This window comes from Episyrphus balteatus, chromosome 2 (assembly GCF_945859705.1).
Source record: "Episyrphus balteatus chromosome 2, idEpiBalt1.1, whole genome shotgun sequence".
In the NCBI taxonomy this organism is placed as follows: domain Eukaryota; kingdom Metazoa; phylum Arthropoda; class Insecta; order Diptera; family Syrphidae; genus Episyrphus; species Episyrphus balteatus.
The window spans coordinates 106,048,590-106,063,261 of NC_079135.1; the positions used below are offsets into that span (position 1 = coordinate 106,048,590).

At 30.1% G+C, this 14,672-nt stretch overlaps 1 protein-coding gene across 1 annotated transcript; it reads left to right on the forward strand.

Moving 5' to 3' along the window:
- The first annotated feature begins 257 nt into the window (after window positions 1-257).
- LOC129910091 (protein disconnected) lies at window positions 258-12,642 on the forward strand. The gene is made up of 2 exons (XM_055987353.1): window positions 258-874; window positions 11,203-12,642. The coding sequence occupies exon 2, from the start codon at window positions 11,207-11,209 to the stop codon at window positions 12,401-12,403; it is 1,197 nt and encodes a 398-aa protein (XP_055843328.1). The 5' UTR covers window positions 258-874; window positions 11,203-11,206; the 3' UTR covers window positions 12,404-12,642.
- Window positions 12,643-14,672: the final 2,030 nt, after the last annotated feature.

Here is a 14,672-nt window from a genome sequence, read left to right on the forward strand (position 1 = left end):
GATACAATTTTGTATTTTTCTTTTTTTGGTTTCTTTCAGATACAAATTTTGTGTGTGTGTGTATGAGTGTATTTTGTGTGTTGGGTGGAGAATTTTTGTCACTGTCTCGTGTATATTTCTGTGAGGTTGTTTGGTTGACTATGGGATTTAACTTGTGTTGTTGTTGTTGTTAGTTTGGTGTCTTTTTTTTAGGTGTATCTTTGTTATTATAGTTTTTTTTTTTTTTTCTTCGGTCGTCGTCGTATCTGTTGCCAGCAAAAGAGTATTATATCTATCTATATACTTTATACTTCTTAATGCGCCTGAGGAGTTTTAGGATAGGATGACGAAACGAAAGACGTTTGTGGGCAGTTGCGTTGAACTTGTCGTCTTGTGCGTTTCACAGTTTTGTTGTGTTTTTTGGTTGTGTGATTATATTTTGTCGCCGAACAAGATTTAATTTTTGTCAACTTGATTTTTTTAACGTGTCTTTCCTATGAACTTATATTTTGTGTGGGAGGAATAATAACTTGTGTTTATTTTTTAAAGACACATGTGTTGACAAAATAAAAATATGAATTTTAAGAACGATTTTTGAAAATATTCAAAAAAAAAAAACTTTTTTTTGAAAGTGGATTTGAACTAAAAAATAATAATTAAGTGAAGAAAAATTTTGTAAAATAATAAAATATTTTACATGCGTAATTGAACTTTGAGAATGACATTGATCAAAAACTATTTGAACTAAATTTTGTGAATACAAAAATAATTATTCCGTCGCAAAAGTGATACCGAAATTTTATCGAATTTGGATTTTGATTGAGATTTTGAAAAAAAAAACTCTCTGTGGCTGTCAAAATTTTATATACTGAGTTGGATCATATTTAATTAAATTGTAAGTATCTCCTACCTAGCAAACTATCACTTAAAAATATTGAACAAAAAATCTACCTTCCCTACTCAAGTTTACCGACGGGAAATTGATAAAAGTTAGGAACAATTTTTTTTTCTAATTTAGCGAAATGCAAAGTGAATTTATGAATAAAAAGGAAGAGGAAGTGGTATCAATTTTATGGCTTGACATTTTTTTTTTTTAGTGTAAGAGCTACCTGCCTACCTTTTTTCACTTGTGGGATTTCCAGAGTCATTCAAAAGAATATTTGAAGTTGTTTCGTTGATTTTAATTATTTTTGTAATTAATATCAATAAAGTCATATATATATTAAATAGGTTGTGGATTGATAACGTTTTATCTGATGTGAGTGAAACTTCAATGTGCAGTTAGAAAGATAGCAAGTTTTTTTTTTTGTTATGAAATCTTTCGTTCCGCAATATTGCGTTGGTTTAGGTAAAGAATTGGATTTTTTATCAAAGATTTTGAAAGTTCGATTTCGTCCTGTTTAGGGAAGAATTCTCCAGCACTAATACCTACCCCGATTCTCTCCCACAGTCCGAACTTGTGAGATTCACAAAAAGAATTTATTCTTCGTTAAGTTGCTATGAGTTGTAATTTGGTCCAAAGACCAAAGGAGATCACAACTTTGATAACACTGGTCAACAAGGTTTTTGTTACAGACACCAAGATATACTTTTCTATAGGTTTTTTGGGTGCTGAGCTGGAATCTGAAGTCAGAACAATTCTATCACATCACGTTTTTGAGATAATCCCGTTAGAAAGTCGAAAATGCCGCTTTTTACCAGTTTTCGAGGTTATTTCTTAGCGTTTGGTTATTTGCTATAAATAAATTTGTAAGGGTTTCTAAAAAAAACAAAATCTTGTCTTTCTAAATCCGTTTAAATCTCTTAAATGGGTTGTATCAAAAACGGATTATCTCAAAAACGTGATGTGATAGAATTTTTTTGACTTTGGATTCGAGCTCAGCACACCAAAATCCTATAGAAAAGTATACCTTGGTTTCTGTAACAAAAAAATGTTTAATTTTGTTGACCAGTGTAATTTTTGTGACTGTCAAAAGTTGTGAATGTGAGAGAAAATAGGGGTTCCATATGATTTTTTAGAAACTTGATGAGTAAATATTTTGTGAGTCTGTTCGCTGGCATAACTAAGGCGTTTAATTTTATTGATTTTTAAGGTTTTATGTAAAGCTGGTTACGTTTTTATCACGGATAGAACTGAATTAGTTAAAATTTTTTACCGACTTCCAAAAAAGAGGAGGTATTCAATTCGCCTGTATTTTTTTTTTTTTTTTTATGTTTGTTACCTTATAACTTTTTACTGAGTGAACCAATTTTGATAATTCTTTTTGTATTGGAAAGCTGGTGGCTGCAATTTCGTTCTGTTATAGCCATAGGAACTATTACAAAAACCATAAAACCCAGTTTTGATCCATGGAAGTCGGTTTTGTTTTTTGATAAAAAAGATTATTAATCATGGCATTAGACTGAGTATTAGGATTAAGGTGCTTTTCCCTTACATTTGATTTAAAATTTCATGTTCACTCTTCTAACTGCAAAAAGTTGCCTAGCGAAATTAACTCTCTGTAGGCACACCTCTTTTTTGTGACTTGATAGGCACACGTGTGCGAATTTGGTTTGCTGTTTTTCATGTCGCTAGAACTTTTTTCAGTCTCAATATTTTATGGAGAATCATACATGAAATTGATGTAGAATTTTCCGAGGAATTCGAATATTGTACTCACAGTTCCAAAAAATATATTTTTACCATTATAAAGAGACTTTTTTGCGAACACTTTTTTGAAAAATTCTTCTCTGTTCGCACCCTTGTGCCGACAGAAGGTTAAACTTACACTTATCTAATTTTCATTGTTTTGTACCTATTGTAATAAAAAGCTATTAGGAATGAACTTCAAAAGATTACTTAATATTATTCCAGTAAAGCAGTTTAATATCACCTTAGTACTATCAGGTTATCAATTTTTTTTTTTTTTTTTGATGGGTGTTCATCTGTTCCATTAAAGGTAGGTATCAGGTCAAAATTATAAAGAGAAATTTTGATTTGCTTGTTGAATCTTATTCAAATGCAAAAATTTGTATTGCTATTTTTAATAGACTCATTAAAACTCAAGAAATGTATCGAAAAACTGTCTGAAACTATGTAACTAGTTCGATATATATTTTTTCACCAACTTTTTTTTAACGATATTCCACTTTTTCCTGTCAAAGGAGATGGCACATTTTTGGGCCCAGTGTGTGCATTAACGAAATTAGTATCAATTGAAAGGTGACGATAAGCACATTACATGGGTAAAATATTTTCAAATTCGTTAGTGGGGTTTTGGAGATATTTGAGTTTGAAGTTTCGGATTTCACAATCAAGATTTCAGCTATTTTTTCGAATAATTAATCGTAGAATGCGTAATAATGGATGTACAGAAATAATATTGGTATCAAATGAAAGGTATTTCTCTTGTCTATAAATCTGTATCAAACATCTTTTTCTATATTAAAAAAAAAATAATACATATTACCTATATTATTATTATTTACTTCTCAAAAGGTGATTTTTTTAAGCGAGGCCTTTGGAACATCGAAATATCAAAATATTCAGTGGTGTGGTGACATGTACTTTTTTGTTGCAATTTTTACATAGCTTAATGTGTTACCTTTAATTCTATATATAAAACAGTTCTATTAATCACACAAAAACCTTATAATAAGCAAAATATACAAAAAACGCGCTGAAATATGCCTATTAAATAATAAGAATAGAAACTATAGTTCAGTCAATAGGGAAAAATCCGAAAAAAGTTATGATGTCAGCTAAGTTTTAATGCAGTATTGAAGAGGGGTTTATATCCCAAGTACAAATCTCAGTTTGCGTATTGTTTGGTCTTGTTGGGCGTCCGCCATTTTGAAAAACGCATTTGTCTCAATATCTCGAGAACGACTGGTCGGACAGAAAACTTGCAAAGACTTTTTAGATTGAAATATTTTTTCTAACATAAGACTTCCCAGATTTGTCGAAAGGTTTATAGATAGGTACACCTAATATTTTCTACTACCAAACACCGTTATTTATAGTTTTACAAGCGTAGGGGAGAGTGGGGCACATTTGAACACTTTTTGCTTTCGAAGCTGCTTTAACGAAATATGTTCGATTTCTTGATCTGTAAAGTTTACTAACATTGAACAGTAACATTGAACTTCGATTTTAAAGAGCATTTGGTTAGTTAAACAAATTATTTATATTGAATTTTGATGTTTTAAAGATATACGCTCTTATGTTCAAAAGTGCCCCATGTATGGGGCAGTTTTGAACATGGAAGGGGCACTTTTGAACAGCAATATTAGTTTCGTTGTAATGAATAAATAATTAATAACTTTTTATTAGTTTTTTAATAAGAACATAAAAAAACTCCAAATTGATTTATTATATCATATCAAATTAACCAACAAATAATAAAAACTCAGAAAAAATAACATTAAAATGTATACTTTAGTTATCAGTTTATCACATTTATAAGTTCAAAAGAAAAACAAAAACCAAGAAAAATTAATTTAAAATATATCTTAGAAAAATGGTATTCATACCATTTATGCTTCTCAGAGTAAAATAGATTTATTTTGCGATCTAAATCGCATTTAGATTTAAATATTAAATCTAAATGTTAACAAAGCGGATGTTCTTCATGTACCAGGAGCATTAATTGGTGTAGGTAGCTTGATTTTAATTTCCATAACACTTAAGCGGTATATAATCGAGTTCTCATCGAGAAAAGTCTAGCAGAACTTGAAGAATTCAGGCATTTTTTTAAATCTTCAATTATGTTGTACATATTCCCATTTTTTCTTTAATTTTGGCCACAAATGCTAGTTTCATTATTTTTTTTTTTATAAGAACATTAAGATTTATTAAATAAAACACATTCAAGTGTCCTTAAAATGTCTGATACAAACTGCTCGGGGCGGTTTTGAACATGTTCAAAAGTGCCCCACCATACTTGTTCAAAACTGCCCCAACTGTGTCAACGACATAAAATGTTGAATAAATATTTAACATTAAGATGTTCATTCAAAAATTCACCGTCAATTAGTTTAAAATTCATTAACCATTAACAAAAATTGTATTGCGTTTTGAAATCACGTACCAATTTTTTTTTAAACTCTTACAACTAAAAAACTGAAATAATGCAAAACCACTATAAAAATCACCTTCCACCTATAAATCTGAAAGTCAGCCGAGATATCGATGGAAAGTCATTGACATTTATGGATATCGTGTTAACGGGTTCAAATATCGAAATAGTTCTAAAAAAGATTGATATACTAAAATTTTATATGCAGTGTTCAAATGTGCCCCGTGTTCAAAACTGCCCCACTCTCCCCTACCTTGAATTTTCGTTAAAATTTTTGGAAACTTAATTTTTGGAAATATTGCGATGGGACATCTTAGCAAACATACTTTAGTAGGAACATGGTCCATATTTACAACCTGGGCCACATTTTCGACACTAGAAATTTCGACCCATACTCCAACATTATTATGAAAGGTCTCCTACAAAAATATAAAAAAAAAATTTGTTTTTATAAAAACCACCCTAATCCACATATTAACACCCGTTTCCATATAATGCACAATGCACATTATACCTATAGAAAAAAAAAATCAGCAACTACAAAGCTTTTAATCTTTAATTTAACATTTTTTTATGTTCACATTTTAATTAGCACCAACTTGTAATTATTTTTTTATTGAAATGTATTCCTAAAATTTTGCTATTTTTTTGCAATTGGTGCAATATTGTCTATTTCAAGTTAATATTTTTTTCTCCTTCTATTTTATTTGTATAATAAAATGCATCACTTAACCTCCACTCAAGCGTCTCAATTTAGACGTCTTTGGGGTCTGCCTCTTTACGATATGAATCCCATAATATAAAATCATAATTTAACTTAATATATTTCGTGTAATAAAGTGAAAGTGAATCTTAATTTTTTTTTATAACAAACGCACAAACACACAACCTCTACCATATCAGACACCATAATATCAACAATGGAGACCTTCGACGCGTCAAGCGCATGAAATAAACCCATGAAATAAAAAAAATAAAAAAATAAAACATAAAAAAAAAACTAAAATTAAATTAAAAAAAAAAATATATACGAGGTCAACTCTATAATATAGCAACTTCATCTAACACGCACCATTTAGATGTCAAATTATGACCCAAAACTATAGTAAACCAAAGCAAAATTAGATAAAAAAAAAAAAAATATTATAACCTCTTGTCAAAAAATTTCAAACCAATAAAAAACGTCACAGACATCATCTTGCTCATGACACAATAGAATGGCTTTTAAAAGCCTTTTTTGTTTAAAGTGCTTTCGGCCCTTTTTTAAGTTTTTTTTTTTTTTGAAATTGAGTTGTGGGAAAAAAGAGTTATAGACCAGACATCCAGAAGAAATAAGTTTTGATATACAATTAGGTTAAAAAGCAAATTGATACCTTGAGTTTGAATAAGCAAAAAAAGGTGCTTATGTATGAGCTGGACATAAAAATGATGGACAGTTTCTTTAATTGCGAGCTCATCAAGAAGAAGACTCTTTTTGTCCCATCTTGAGGCGACTCATTTAATTGCTCTAATTCCCATAGAGACTTCCATATGTGATTAAATCACCAACTTGATAGTTGGTACCTACTTACTACTAAAAGTCATATGGAACTTATAAACTTAGACTTGAAATACTGATGGCCAATGACCGAAAACGAAAAAAAAAACCCACTGGCTACTGGAATTAATTTTTATGATTTTTCAGTTCAGTTAAAATGTTTTTTTTTCTTATTTTTTGATGAGAGAAGATACGTCGCGCACAGATTCGGATTCAGATTCCACATCATTGGAGCTCTTGCTAATGGGGTGAAAGATACAATAATTCCAGTGAGTTGTTGTGAGGTTTTGATCGTTAAATAATCGTGCTGTTTGTTTGTAGGTACTATCTTATGTTAAGTTTAATTTGTCGTGTCTTCGTGCATCCATCAACACAGTTAGCATCTCACATCTGGGTTTGATGAAAAGCATCACCCAAAGGATAGCGTCATCTAGTATCTGTATCTTTTTTTTGTATGTTTTTTGTCTTGTTAAAATACTTACTGTCATTAAAATGTAAAGTTTTATTTTTTACTAGAAAACAACTCGGTCTATGTGTCGTGTAAGTTTTATGATATACAATATAGCTAGACTTGAGTTTTAAGACAGGACGAAAACACAAACACCGTTCGATAGTCTTCATAAAGAAAATACATCAACATTAAATAGTTGACAAAACATTTCAAGTCTATAAATCTAGCTGAAACGTTGCTATAAGTTCGGCATAGGGTTTGAAAGTCTGCAGTTTCAATTTTTTATGAGCCATTAAGTTTGAAAAAATCAATTTAAATAACATTTTAAGGATAACAAACGAGCACAGCACAAGAAGCAAAGTTGTCAGCTATAAGCAATTATAATAAAAACTGTAACTTGGCTAGAAGCTATAAAGGTGGTAAAGAGATCAATATTTATGTGGCTGTATATTGAAATACAAATCAGGAAATAGTTTTTAGTTGAGAATTCCAAAGGTTTTAATGACACTGAATGACTACAGACTGAACTTTTGATTGAAAACTGTTTTGTGAATATCGATAATCGAAAATCAATCAACAAACATTATTACCATTGAATCTGTCGAGAAGGTTGTAAGTTTTTACTCTTGAAAATCGGAAAAAAAAAACGATATTAAAATCGATAGTTTGAATAATAAAAATTATCGATATTAAAAAAAAAAGTATATAAGTTTGTAAATCACTTTGAGATTTTTGTAGATTTTTCTTCATCGATACGAATTTTAAAATAATCTCAAAAATATAGTCGAAATAAAAAAATGGATTTGTTTAAGGATTCCATATTGTTTTTTTTTTTTTATCGAATTGCTTTGGAAAGAAATTAATCCATTTCTTGTAAGTTCAAAAACTTAAAACTAAAAAATCTGATTTAAAAATCGATAACATTTTTGATATTAGTGAGCTTAGGATGATAACTTTTAATGGCTTAGAACACAATTTCACTTGCATTGAATTTATGTATAGAAAAGATACGATGACTCCGTGATATATCGAAAACAATCGATCGCAAAAATAATCATATAATCGGTAAATAGTATTTTTTTATCTAATTATAATTAGGTAGGTATTGACAAAAAATATCTATAAATTTATTGTATTTATAAATGATAAATTGATCTTAACGGAAACATGATGTATTTTGAAATTATACATTTATATCGAAGATTATCGATTGTTTCAAATCTTATTAATGATAAATATTTATCGATATTTTTGCATCTGAACCTAAAAAATTGATCTTTGCATCGAATAAAATGATTTATTTCCAGATGTTAAAAAATTAATCGATTGTTGGAAACTATATAACTATCGATATCAAATATCATCGTTCATTTTGTATCTCTTTTTGAAAAAGTAAGTTTGCTTAAACTTAGGACATTTGATTTCAAAATTGAACGATTGAGTCCATAAGTCTTTCATTATCTTCAAATACAAAAAAATCTATTAAAACGGTTTGGCAACCATCACTGATTTGTGGTTGCAAAAATTTGCTGACAGTTCACGGTCATAATGTCGCGGTCTTTGGGCAATAATTCATAATCTTTCCAAAACAGATTCCCACAAACTTTACTTTTCTCATATAAAAACCCACACCAAGCATGTTAAGGCCGACAAAAGTTAAAAAAAAAAAAAAAATAAAACCAACACATTTGACCACAAGTAATATAAATTTTTTGACAGTTGAATGTCATCCAACGAAAACGACGACACGGTTATAGTCATGTGTGATGGTGTGACCAATTTTTCTTTCCTGGTATCTTTATACCTTCAGTCTTCTCATAAGGTTCTCTCTACCCAATTTGAATTATGGGTTTTTGAAGATTTATTTACTCATAATGTCCACCTTGCGGGTTCTTATAATCCTTTCCTTGATCCTTTTTTTCCGCCTTCCAAAAATCATATTATAATAGTCTTTATGCGTTTCTTCAGAATCGAACCAAATTTCAGGGTTGACTTTTTTCTTATGCGATTCAGGATTATGTGACAATGCTTTATGTCCCCTAAGGGGAACAGAGAGACTAAAAAAAAACCTTCAAGACAACGACGTTCTGCGTTCCAACTACTCATTTCTTCGATCGATTTTTTACGATCGTTACCTGGATTTATAACCACACAGTGAATTTTAAACTGAGGGTCGTGCAATAAATGGTGGACACACCATCATCTTGAAGGTACATATCAGAGATCCCAATATTATAAAAATGCGGTTTGTTCCTTGGTGTTTTGCCCCAAAGTGTCCTCTCTTTTCGGTCTCCGTTTGGTTATGGCTATTACTACACCAATCTATATCATAGCAAGGCAATCTTCAATAAAAAAAAACCATTGCATGATGGTTTTTATTCTTTTAAAAAAGATTGAATCTGCTTGTGTTTTGTCGTCTTGGTGGAGCTGCTGTAGAGTCTTCTAGAGCTTGGTGTGAAAATACTATAAGTTTTATTACCCACTTACAGTCAAATAACAACTTTGGAATGCCTATCATCATCTCGCTTATAGAATAGTACGCGAAGATCCTGTTTTATTGGATATAGGATGGGATAGTGTAAGGATCCGCCAAGGTACTATAAAAGTTCAAAGAATTTTTCGGTTTTTTTTTTTTTTTTCATTCATTACAGTCACGCAAGGTCTTCCCGGCCTTTTCTGAATGTGTGTGTTTGTTACCTAAGATTAGGAAATATATTATTATTGTCTCTCTCCCGTTCGAAGGACATAGAACATTTGCGGCAAGTGTTAAAACAGTCTCCGTCCAGTAATTAGGGTCATAAAAATAGAGAATTCTTAGAATTTTTTCCATAGAATTCGGCGGCGGTAATTTTTAATTGTGAACGCAGTAAACGGGTTAAAATCTTTAGTTTTATTACTAGGGACACCTTGACCTCTTATAACGAGATAAGACTTATAGCTGAAGAAATATTGGTATAGAAATCAGCAGAAATTGTGTTTTTGAGAAACTTAGTTGAAGATACAAGAGCTAAATCAGAATAAATGGAAGAAATTATAAATAAGAAGTTAGAAGTTATCAGTCAGAAATTTGAAGAAGCTATTAGAAATTCAGAAGACGAAGAAATCTAGAAGTTGACCAATTAGTAGCTATTAGAAGTTAGCAGTCAGCAGATATCAATCAGAAATTTGTAGAAACTATTTGAAGATAAAGAAATCTACAAGTTGACCAGATGGTAGGTATTAAAAATTAGCAGTTATCAGTAAGAAATTTGAAGAAGTTATTAAAAGACGAAGAAATCTAGAAGTTGGCCAGTTTTTAGCAGTTATCAGTCATTAATTTTAAGTAGCTTTTAGAAGACGAAAAATTTAGAAGTTGACCAGTTGAAAGCTATTAGAAGTTAGCAGTCAGCAGTTATCAGTCAAAAATTTAAAGAAGCTATTAAAAAAACGAAAAAACTAGAAGTTAAACAGTTATAAGTTATTAGAAATTATCAGTCTGCAGTCAGAAATCACAAGACAAATGCTAGAAATTTGAAGAAGCTATTAGAAGAAGAAGAAATCTTAAAGTTAACCATTATATAAATGTTAGAAGTAGGCAGAACAAAGCCAGAAATTAGAAATCTTCAAGTTAATCGGTAATTAGCTTTTAAAAGTTAGCATTTAACAATTATTTTATTTCTTTTCCTGTATTTTGATAATTAAACATCATTCTTTTCCCTTATTTCCCTCAAAAAAGGCCCACAATTATCCTTATAACAATAGTTCAACTATTAAAAATCTAACTTTGATGACAACTTAACCTTTTGTCATTTCATTCCATCAAATCAGTACCCACATATGGTCAACAATCTTGGATTCTATCATCATTTAATCTCTAACAAAGCAAAATAGAGATTTCTTCCAAAAAACTGAAAGTCATTCTCCGTCTGGCTCCACTTCATATTACCTTTTTTTTTTCTTCAAGGAGCAAAGCCACCCTCATATTTCACACATTTCATACATTGCAGCAACATCATCAATCATTTTCTTTACTCCTGATAAAAGGAAATCCTCTTGAAGGGATGATTTGGCAAAATATCCTTGCATTTCCTTGAAAGAAACATATTTCCATTTCCCCCCTTTTTTTTCTTCCAACAATGATTTTCGAATATTTTAGCATACAATCTCTAAAAATATCCTTTTTTTTTCTTTTTTTCCAGAATCATGGAGCACATTATGTCAAGATTTCAATCAATGGACACTTCACCGCTGTCATTCGTTCCATCACCATATCTTCTACCAGCAGCTTTTGCAGCTTCATCAAAATCACCCTCATCATCGACAGCATCCAGCAGTCCAACAGGATCATCAATGCCCAAACCCAAACGTTGGGGTTCTCCACCAGTTAATCTAGCTGGACAATTTATCAATCCGGCCACAGGCAAAAAACGTGTCCAATGTAGCATCTGTTTTAAGACTTTCTGCGATAAAGGTGCTCTGAAGATTCATTTTTCCGCCGTGCATTTGCGTGAAATGCACAAGTGTACAGTGGAAGGATGCAATATGGTGTTTAGTTCGAGACGGTCAAGAAATCGTCATAGTGCGAATCCAAATCCAAAATTGCATTCGCCTCATATTCGCCGTAAAATTTCGCCTCATGATGGACGAACTGCTCAACAATTTCCGCCACTTCTTTTCCAAACTCCGCTGATGCCGGCGGGTGGTCCTGGAGGTCCTTATCCATTTGATAGATTTGCTCCGTATCCTTCATATCCACATGGACATCCTGGAATTTTCTCAGGACTCAATACCGGCGAAATGTGTCCTTTGCCAGCGAATAGTGGTGGAAGCAGTAGTCACAGCAGTTTCAGTGATGATTATAAAATTGGTGGATCAGATTCAGAGGAGGAATGCAGAGATGAATTGATGGTATCAGTTGAAGAAGACGATGATGAAGATTCTGGGGAAGAATTACAAATGGCTGATGAAGAAGATGAAGAACCTCTTCCAGCTCAAGATGATAACCAGCCTCTTGATTTCTCAGTGAAAAAACGAGTTGCCGAAGATCGTTTAAGTCCCCCAGTCAATTCTAGCGAAGAATCAACAATTGAAATTGAAAATTTTCGTCCTGTGAAATTATCAGGAAGTTTTTCCGTCGATAATCTGCTAAGTAAGAAAAAACGAACTGAAGAAATAACCGAGCCATCAGCTGGTTTATTAGATTTGTCAACTAAGATAGCGAAAGAACAAAAATCAAGCCTTCCAAGTCAACCGCCCACCATTACCGCTCCTGGTCTAATTGATCAAGGAAATCCTGCAATGTGGAATATCCTTTCAGAAGTTTATCGATCCATGCTGATGAATAACAGTCTTAAAGCACAATATAGTGAATTACAATCAAATTCAACAATCTCCGTTTAAAGATTGAGAGAAGCTCCTGTTGTTATCCTGTTTTGTTGACTTATTGCGTAATCACTGATGTTACAATGTATAGCTATTTCTTACACATAAAAAAAAGTCGTATATCCATCGAATTACCTACAAAAGTATTATCTAGTATTTCCTAATTATTATTATTATTATTTTTTTGATTTTTCTTAAACTGTGTATAAAAGGATGTGCAATATACAAAGAAACTAAATTAAAAAAAAGGCCGTCCGATTTTTTTGATCTTTTTTTTTCTTGTAAATAAAATCTCATAAAATAAAAAAAAAATAATATTAAAAGAAAAAAGTCATGTGAAAAAATTTCCGTTTGATATAAATAAAAAGGATTTCTTATATCATTCATGTCCTTGTATAAAAATTTAAATATTTTTAAACTAAATTTATCTTGTTGGTCCTTAAAATGCTCTTTTTTTTTAATTTTTACTGTGCACTATTTTTTCTTATTAATTTTTAAGTTGTATATTTGTATGTTTAGATTGTAAGAGAATGTAAATTTTATTTAAAAAAAAAAACTATAAAAAGAAAAATATAAATATAGATATAAAAAGTTAAATAAAAATGAATTTATATAAATTTAAAAATAAACTGTTTGGTGTTTTTATTTTTTGTAACAGATAGTCAGAAATGTGGTTTCAAGTTGTTCGATAAGTATACTTTTGTTGAAAAATCGTAACAAAATTTTGAACGTGGTGCAGCTTCCAAAACTTGAGAAATAGATTTTGATGAAATGGAATTGTGATAAATAAAATTTTGTATTATAAGGTTCACAAACCATCACGGAAGGAATCATTTTCAAAGCTAGGTCATGAAATCCAATTTTTTTGACTTCCCTATAACTAAAGTTTAGAAATAGCTGAAAATATCTTTTGAATTTTTGAAAAAGAGGATATACCTAAAAAAAAAAAACAAAACAAATCACACAAAATTTAGAATTTATTAGAAGCATGAAACTTAAAGAGCCAATAATTTGGAACATTTTGTTGAAATTTCAGGGTTTTGTTATTTGAAACGAGTTATGAATTTTAGGATAATGGTTTTATCCTGCATTTTGTATGACGCAGTTTTTAGAACACGGGTATCAAGGTAGAGTTGAGTGATCGTTGATACGAGGGTTTGGGGCTTTAAGGGAGACTTCGTTTTAATTGTTTATTATAAAATCACAATTAAGTAAAAATTGTAGAAAAAATAGGTTTCTATTAACTAATTATTGTGTTCTATAAGTTGAATCAATACATACATGAAAACATGGAGATATAGATTTTTTCGACTTCGCATCCGATTTAAGGTTATCAAAATCTAGGTAATCTATTAGATAAGTTAATTTTGTGTCAGAATTTATTTTCAATTTTTAATGTGATTAGTAATACCCAGATCCAAGATCAAACATATTTTTCATCACTTTTCGACAATAGAAATGGCCATGGAAAAAATCGAAAAAAAAAATCGATTTTAAAATCGATAGTTTGAATAATAAAAATTATCGATATAAAAAAAAGTAGGTATACCTATCAGTTTTTAAAGCACTTTGAGATTTTTGTAGATTTTTCTTTATCGATACGAATTTTAAAATAATCTCAAAAATATAGTCGAAATAAAAAAATGGATTTGTTTAAGGATTCCATATTGTTTTTTTTTTTTTGTTTTATCGAATTGCTTTGGAAAGAAATTAATCCATTTCTTGTAAGTTCAAAAACTTAAAACTAAAAAATCTGATTTAAAAATCGATAACATTTTCGATATTAGTGAGCTTAGGATGATAACTTTTCATGGCTTAGAACACAATTTCACTTGCATTGGATTTATGTATAGAAAAAATACGATTGACTTTGTGATATACCGAAAACAATCGAATTTTAACAATCGATCGCAAATATAATCGATAATTTTTCATCATATAATCGGTAAATATAATTTTTTTATCTAATTATATTTAGGTATTGACAAAAAATATCTATAAATTTATTATATTTATAAATGATAAATTGATCTTAACGGAAACATGATGTATTTTGAAATTATACATATATCGAAGATTATCGATTGTTTCAAATCTTATTAATGATAAATGTTTATCGATATTTTTGCTTCTGAACCTAAAAAATTGATCTTTGCATCGAATAAAATGATTTATTTCCAGATGTTAAAAAAATAAATCGATTGTTGGAAATTATAACTATCGATATCAAATATCATCGTTCATTTTGTATGTCTTTTTGAAAAAAAAAAAATTATTTAAATAGAAA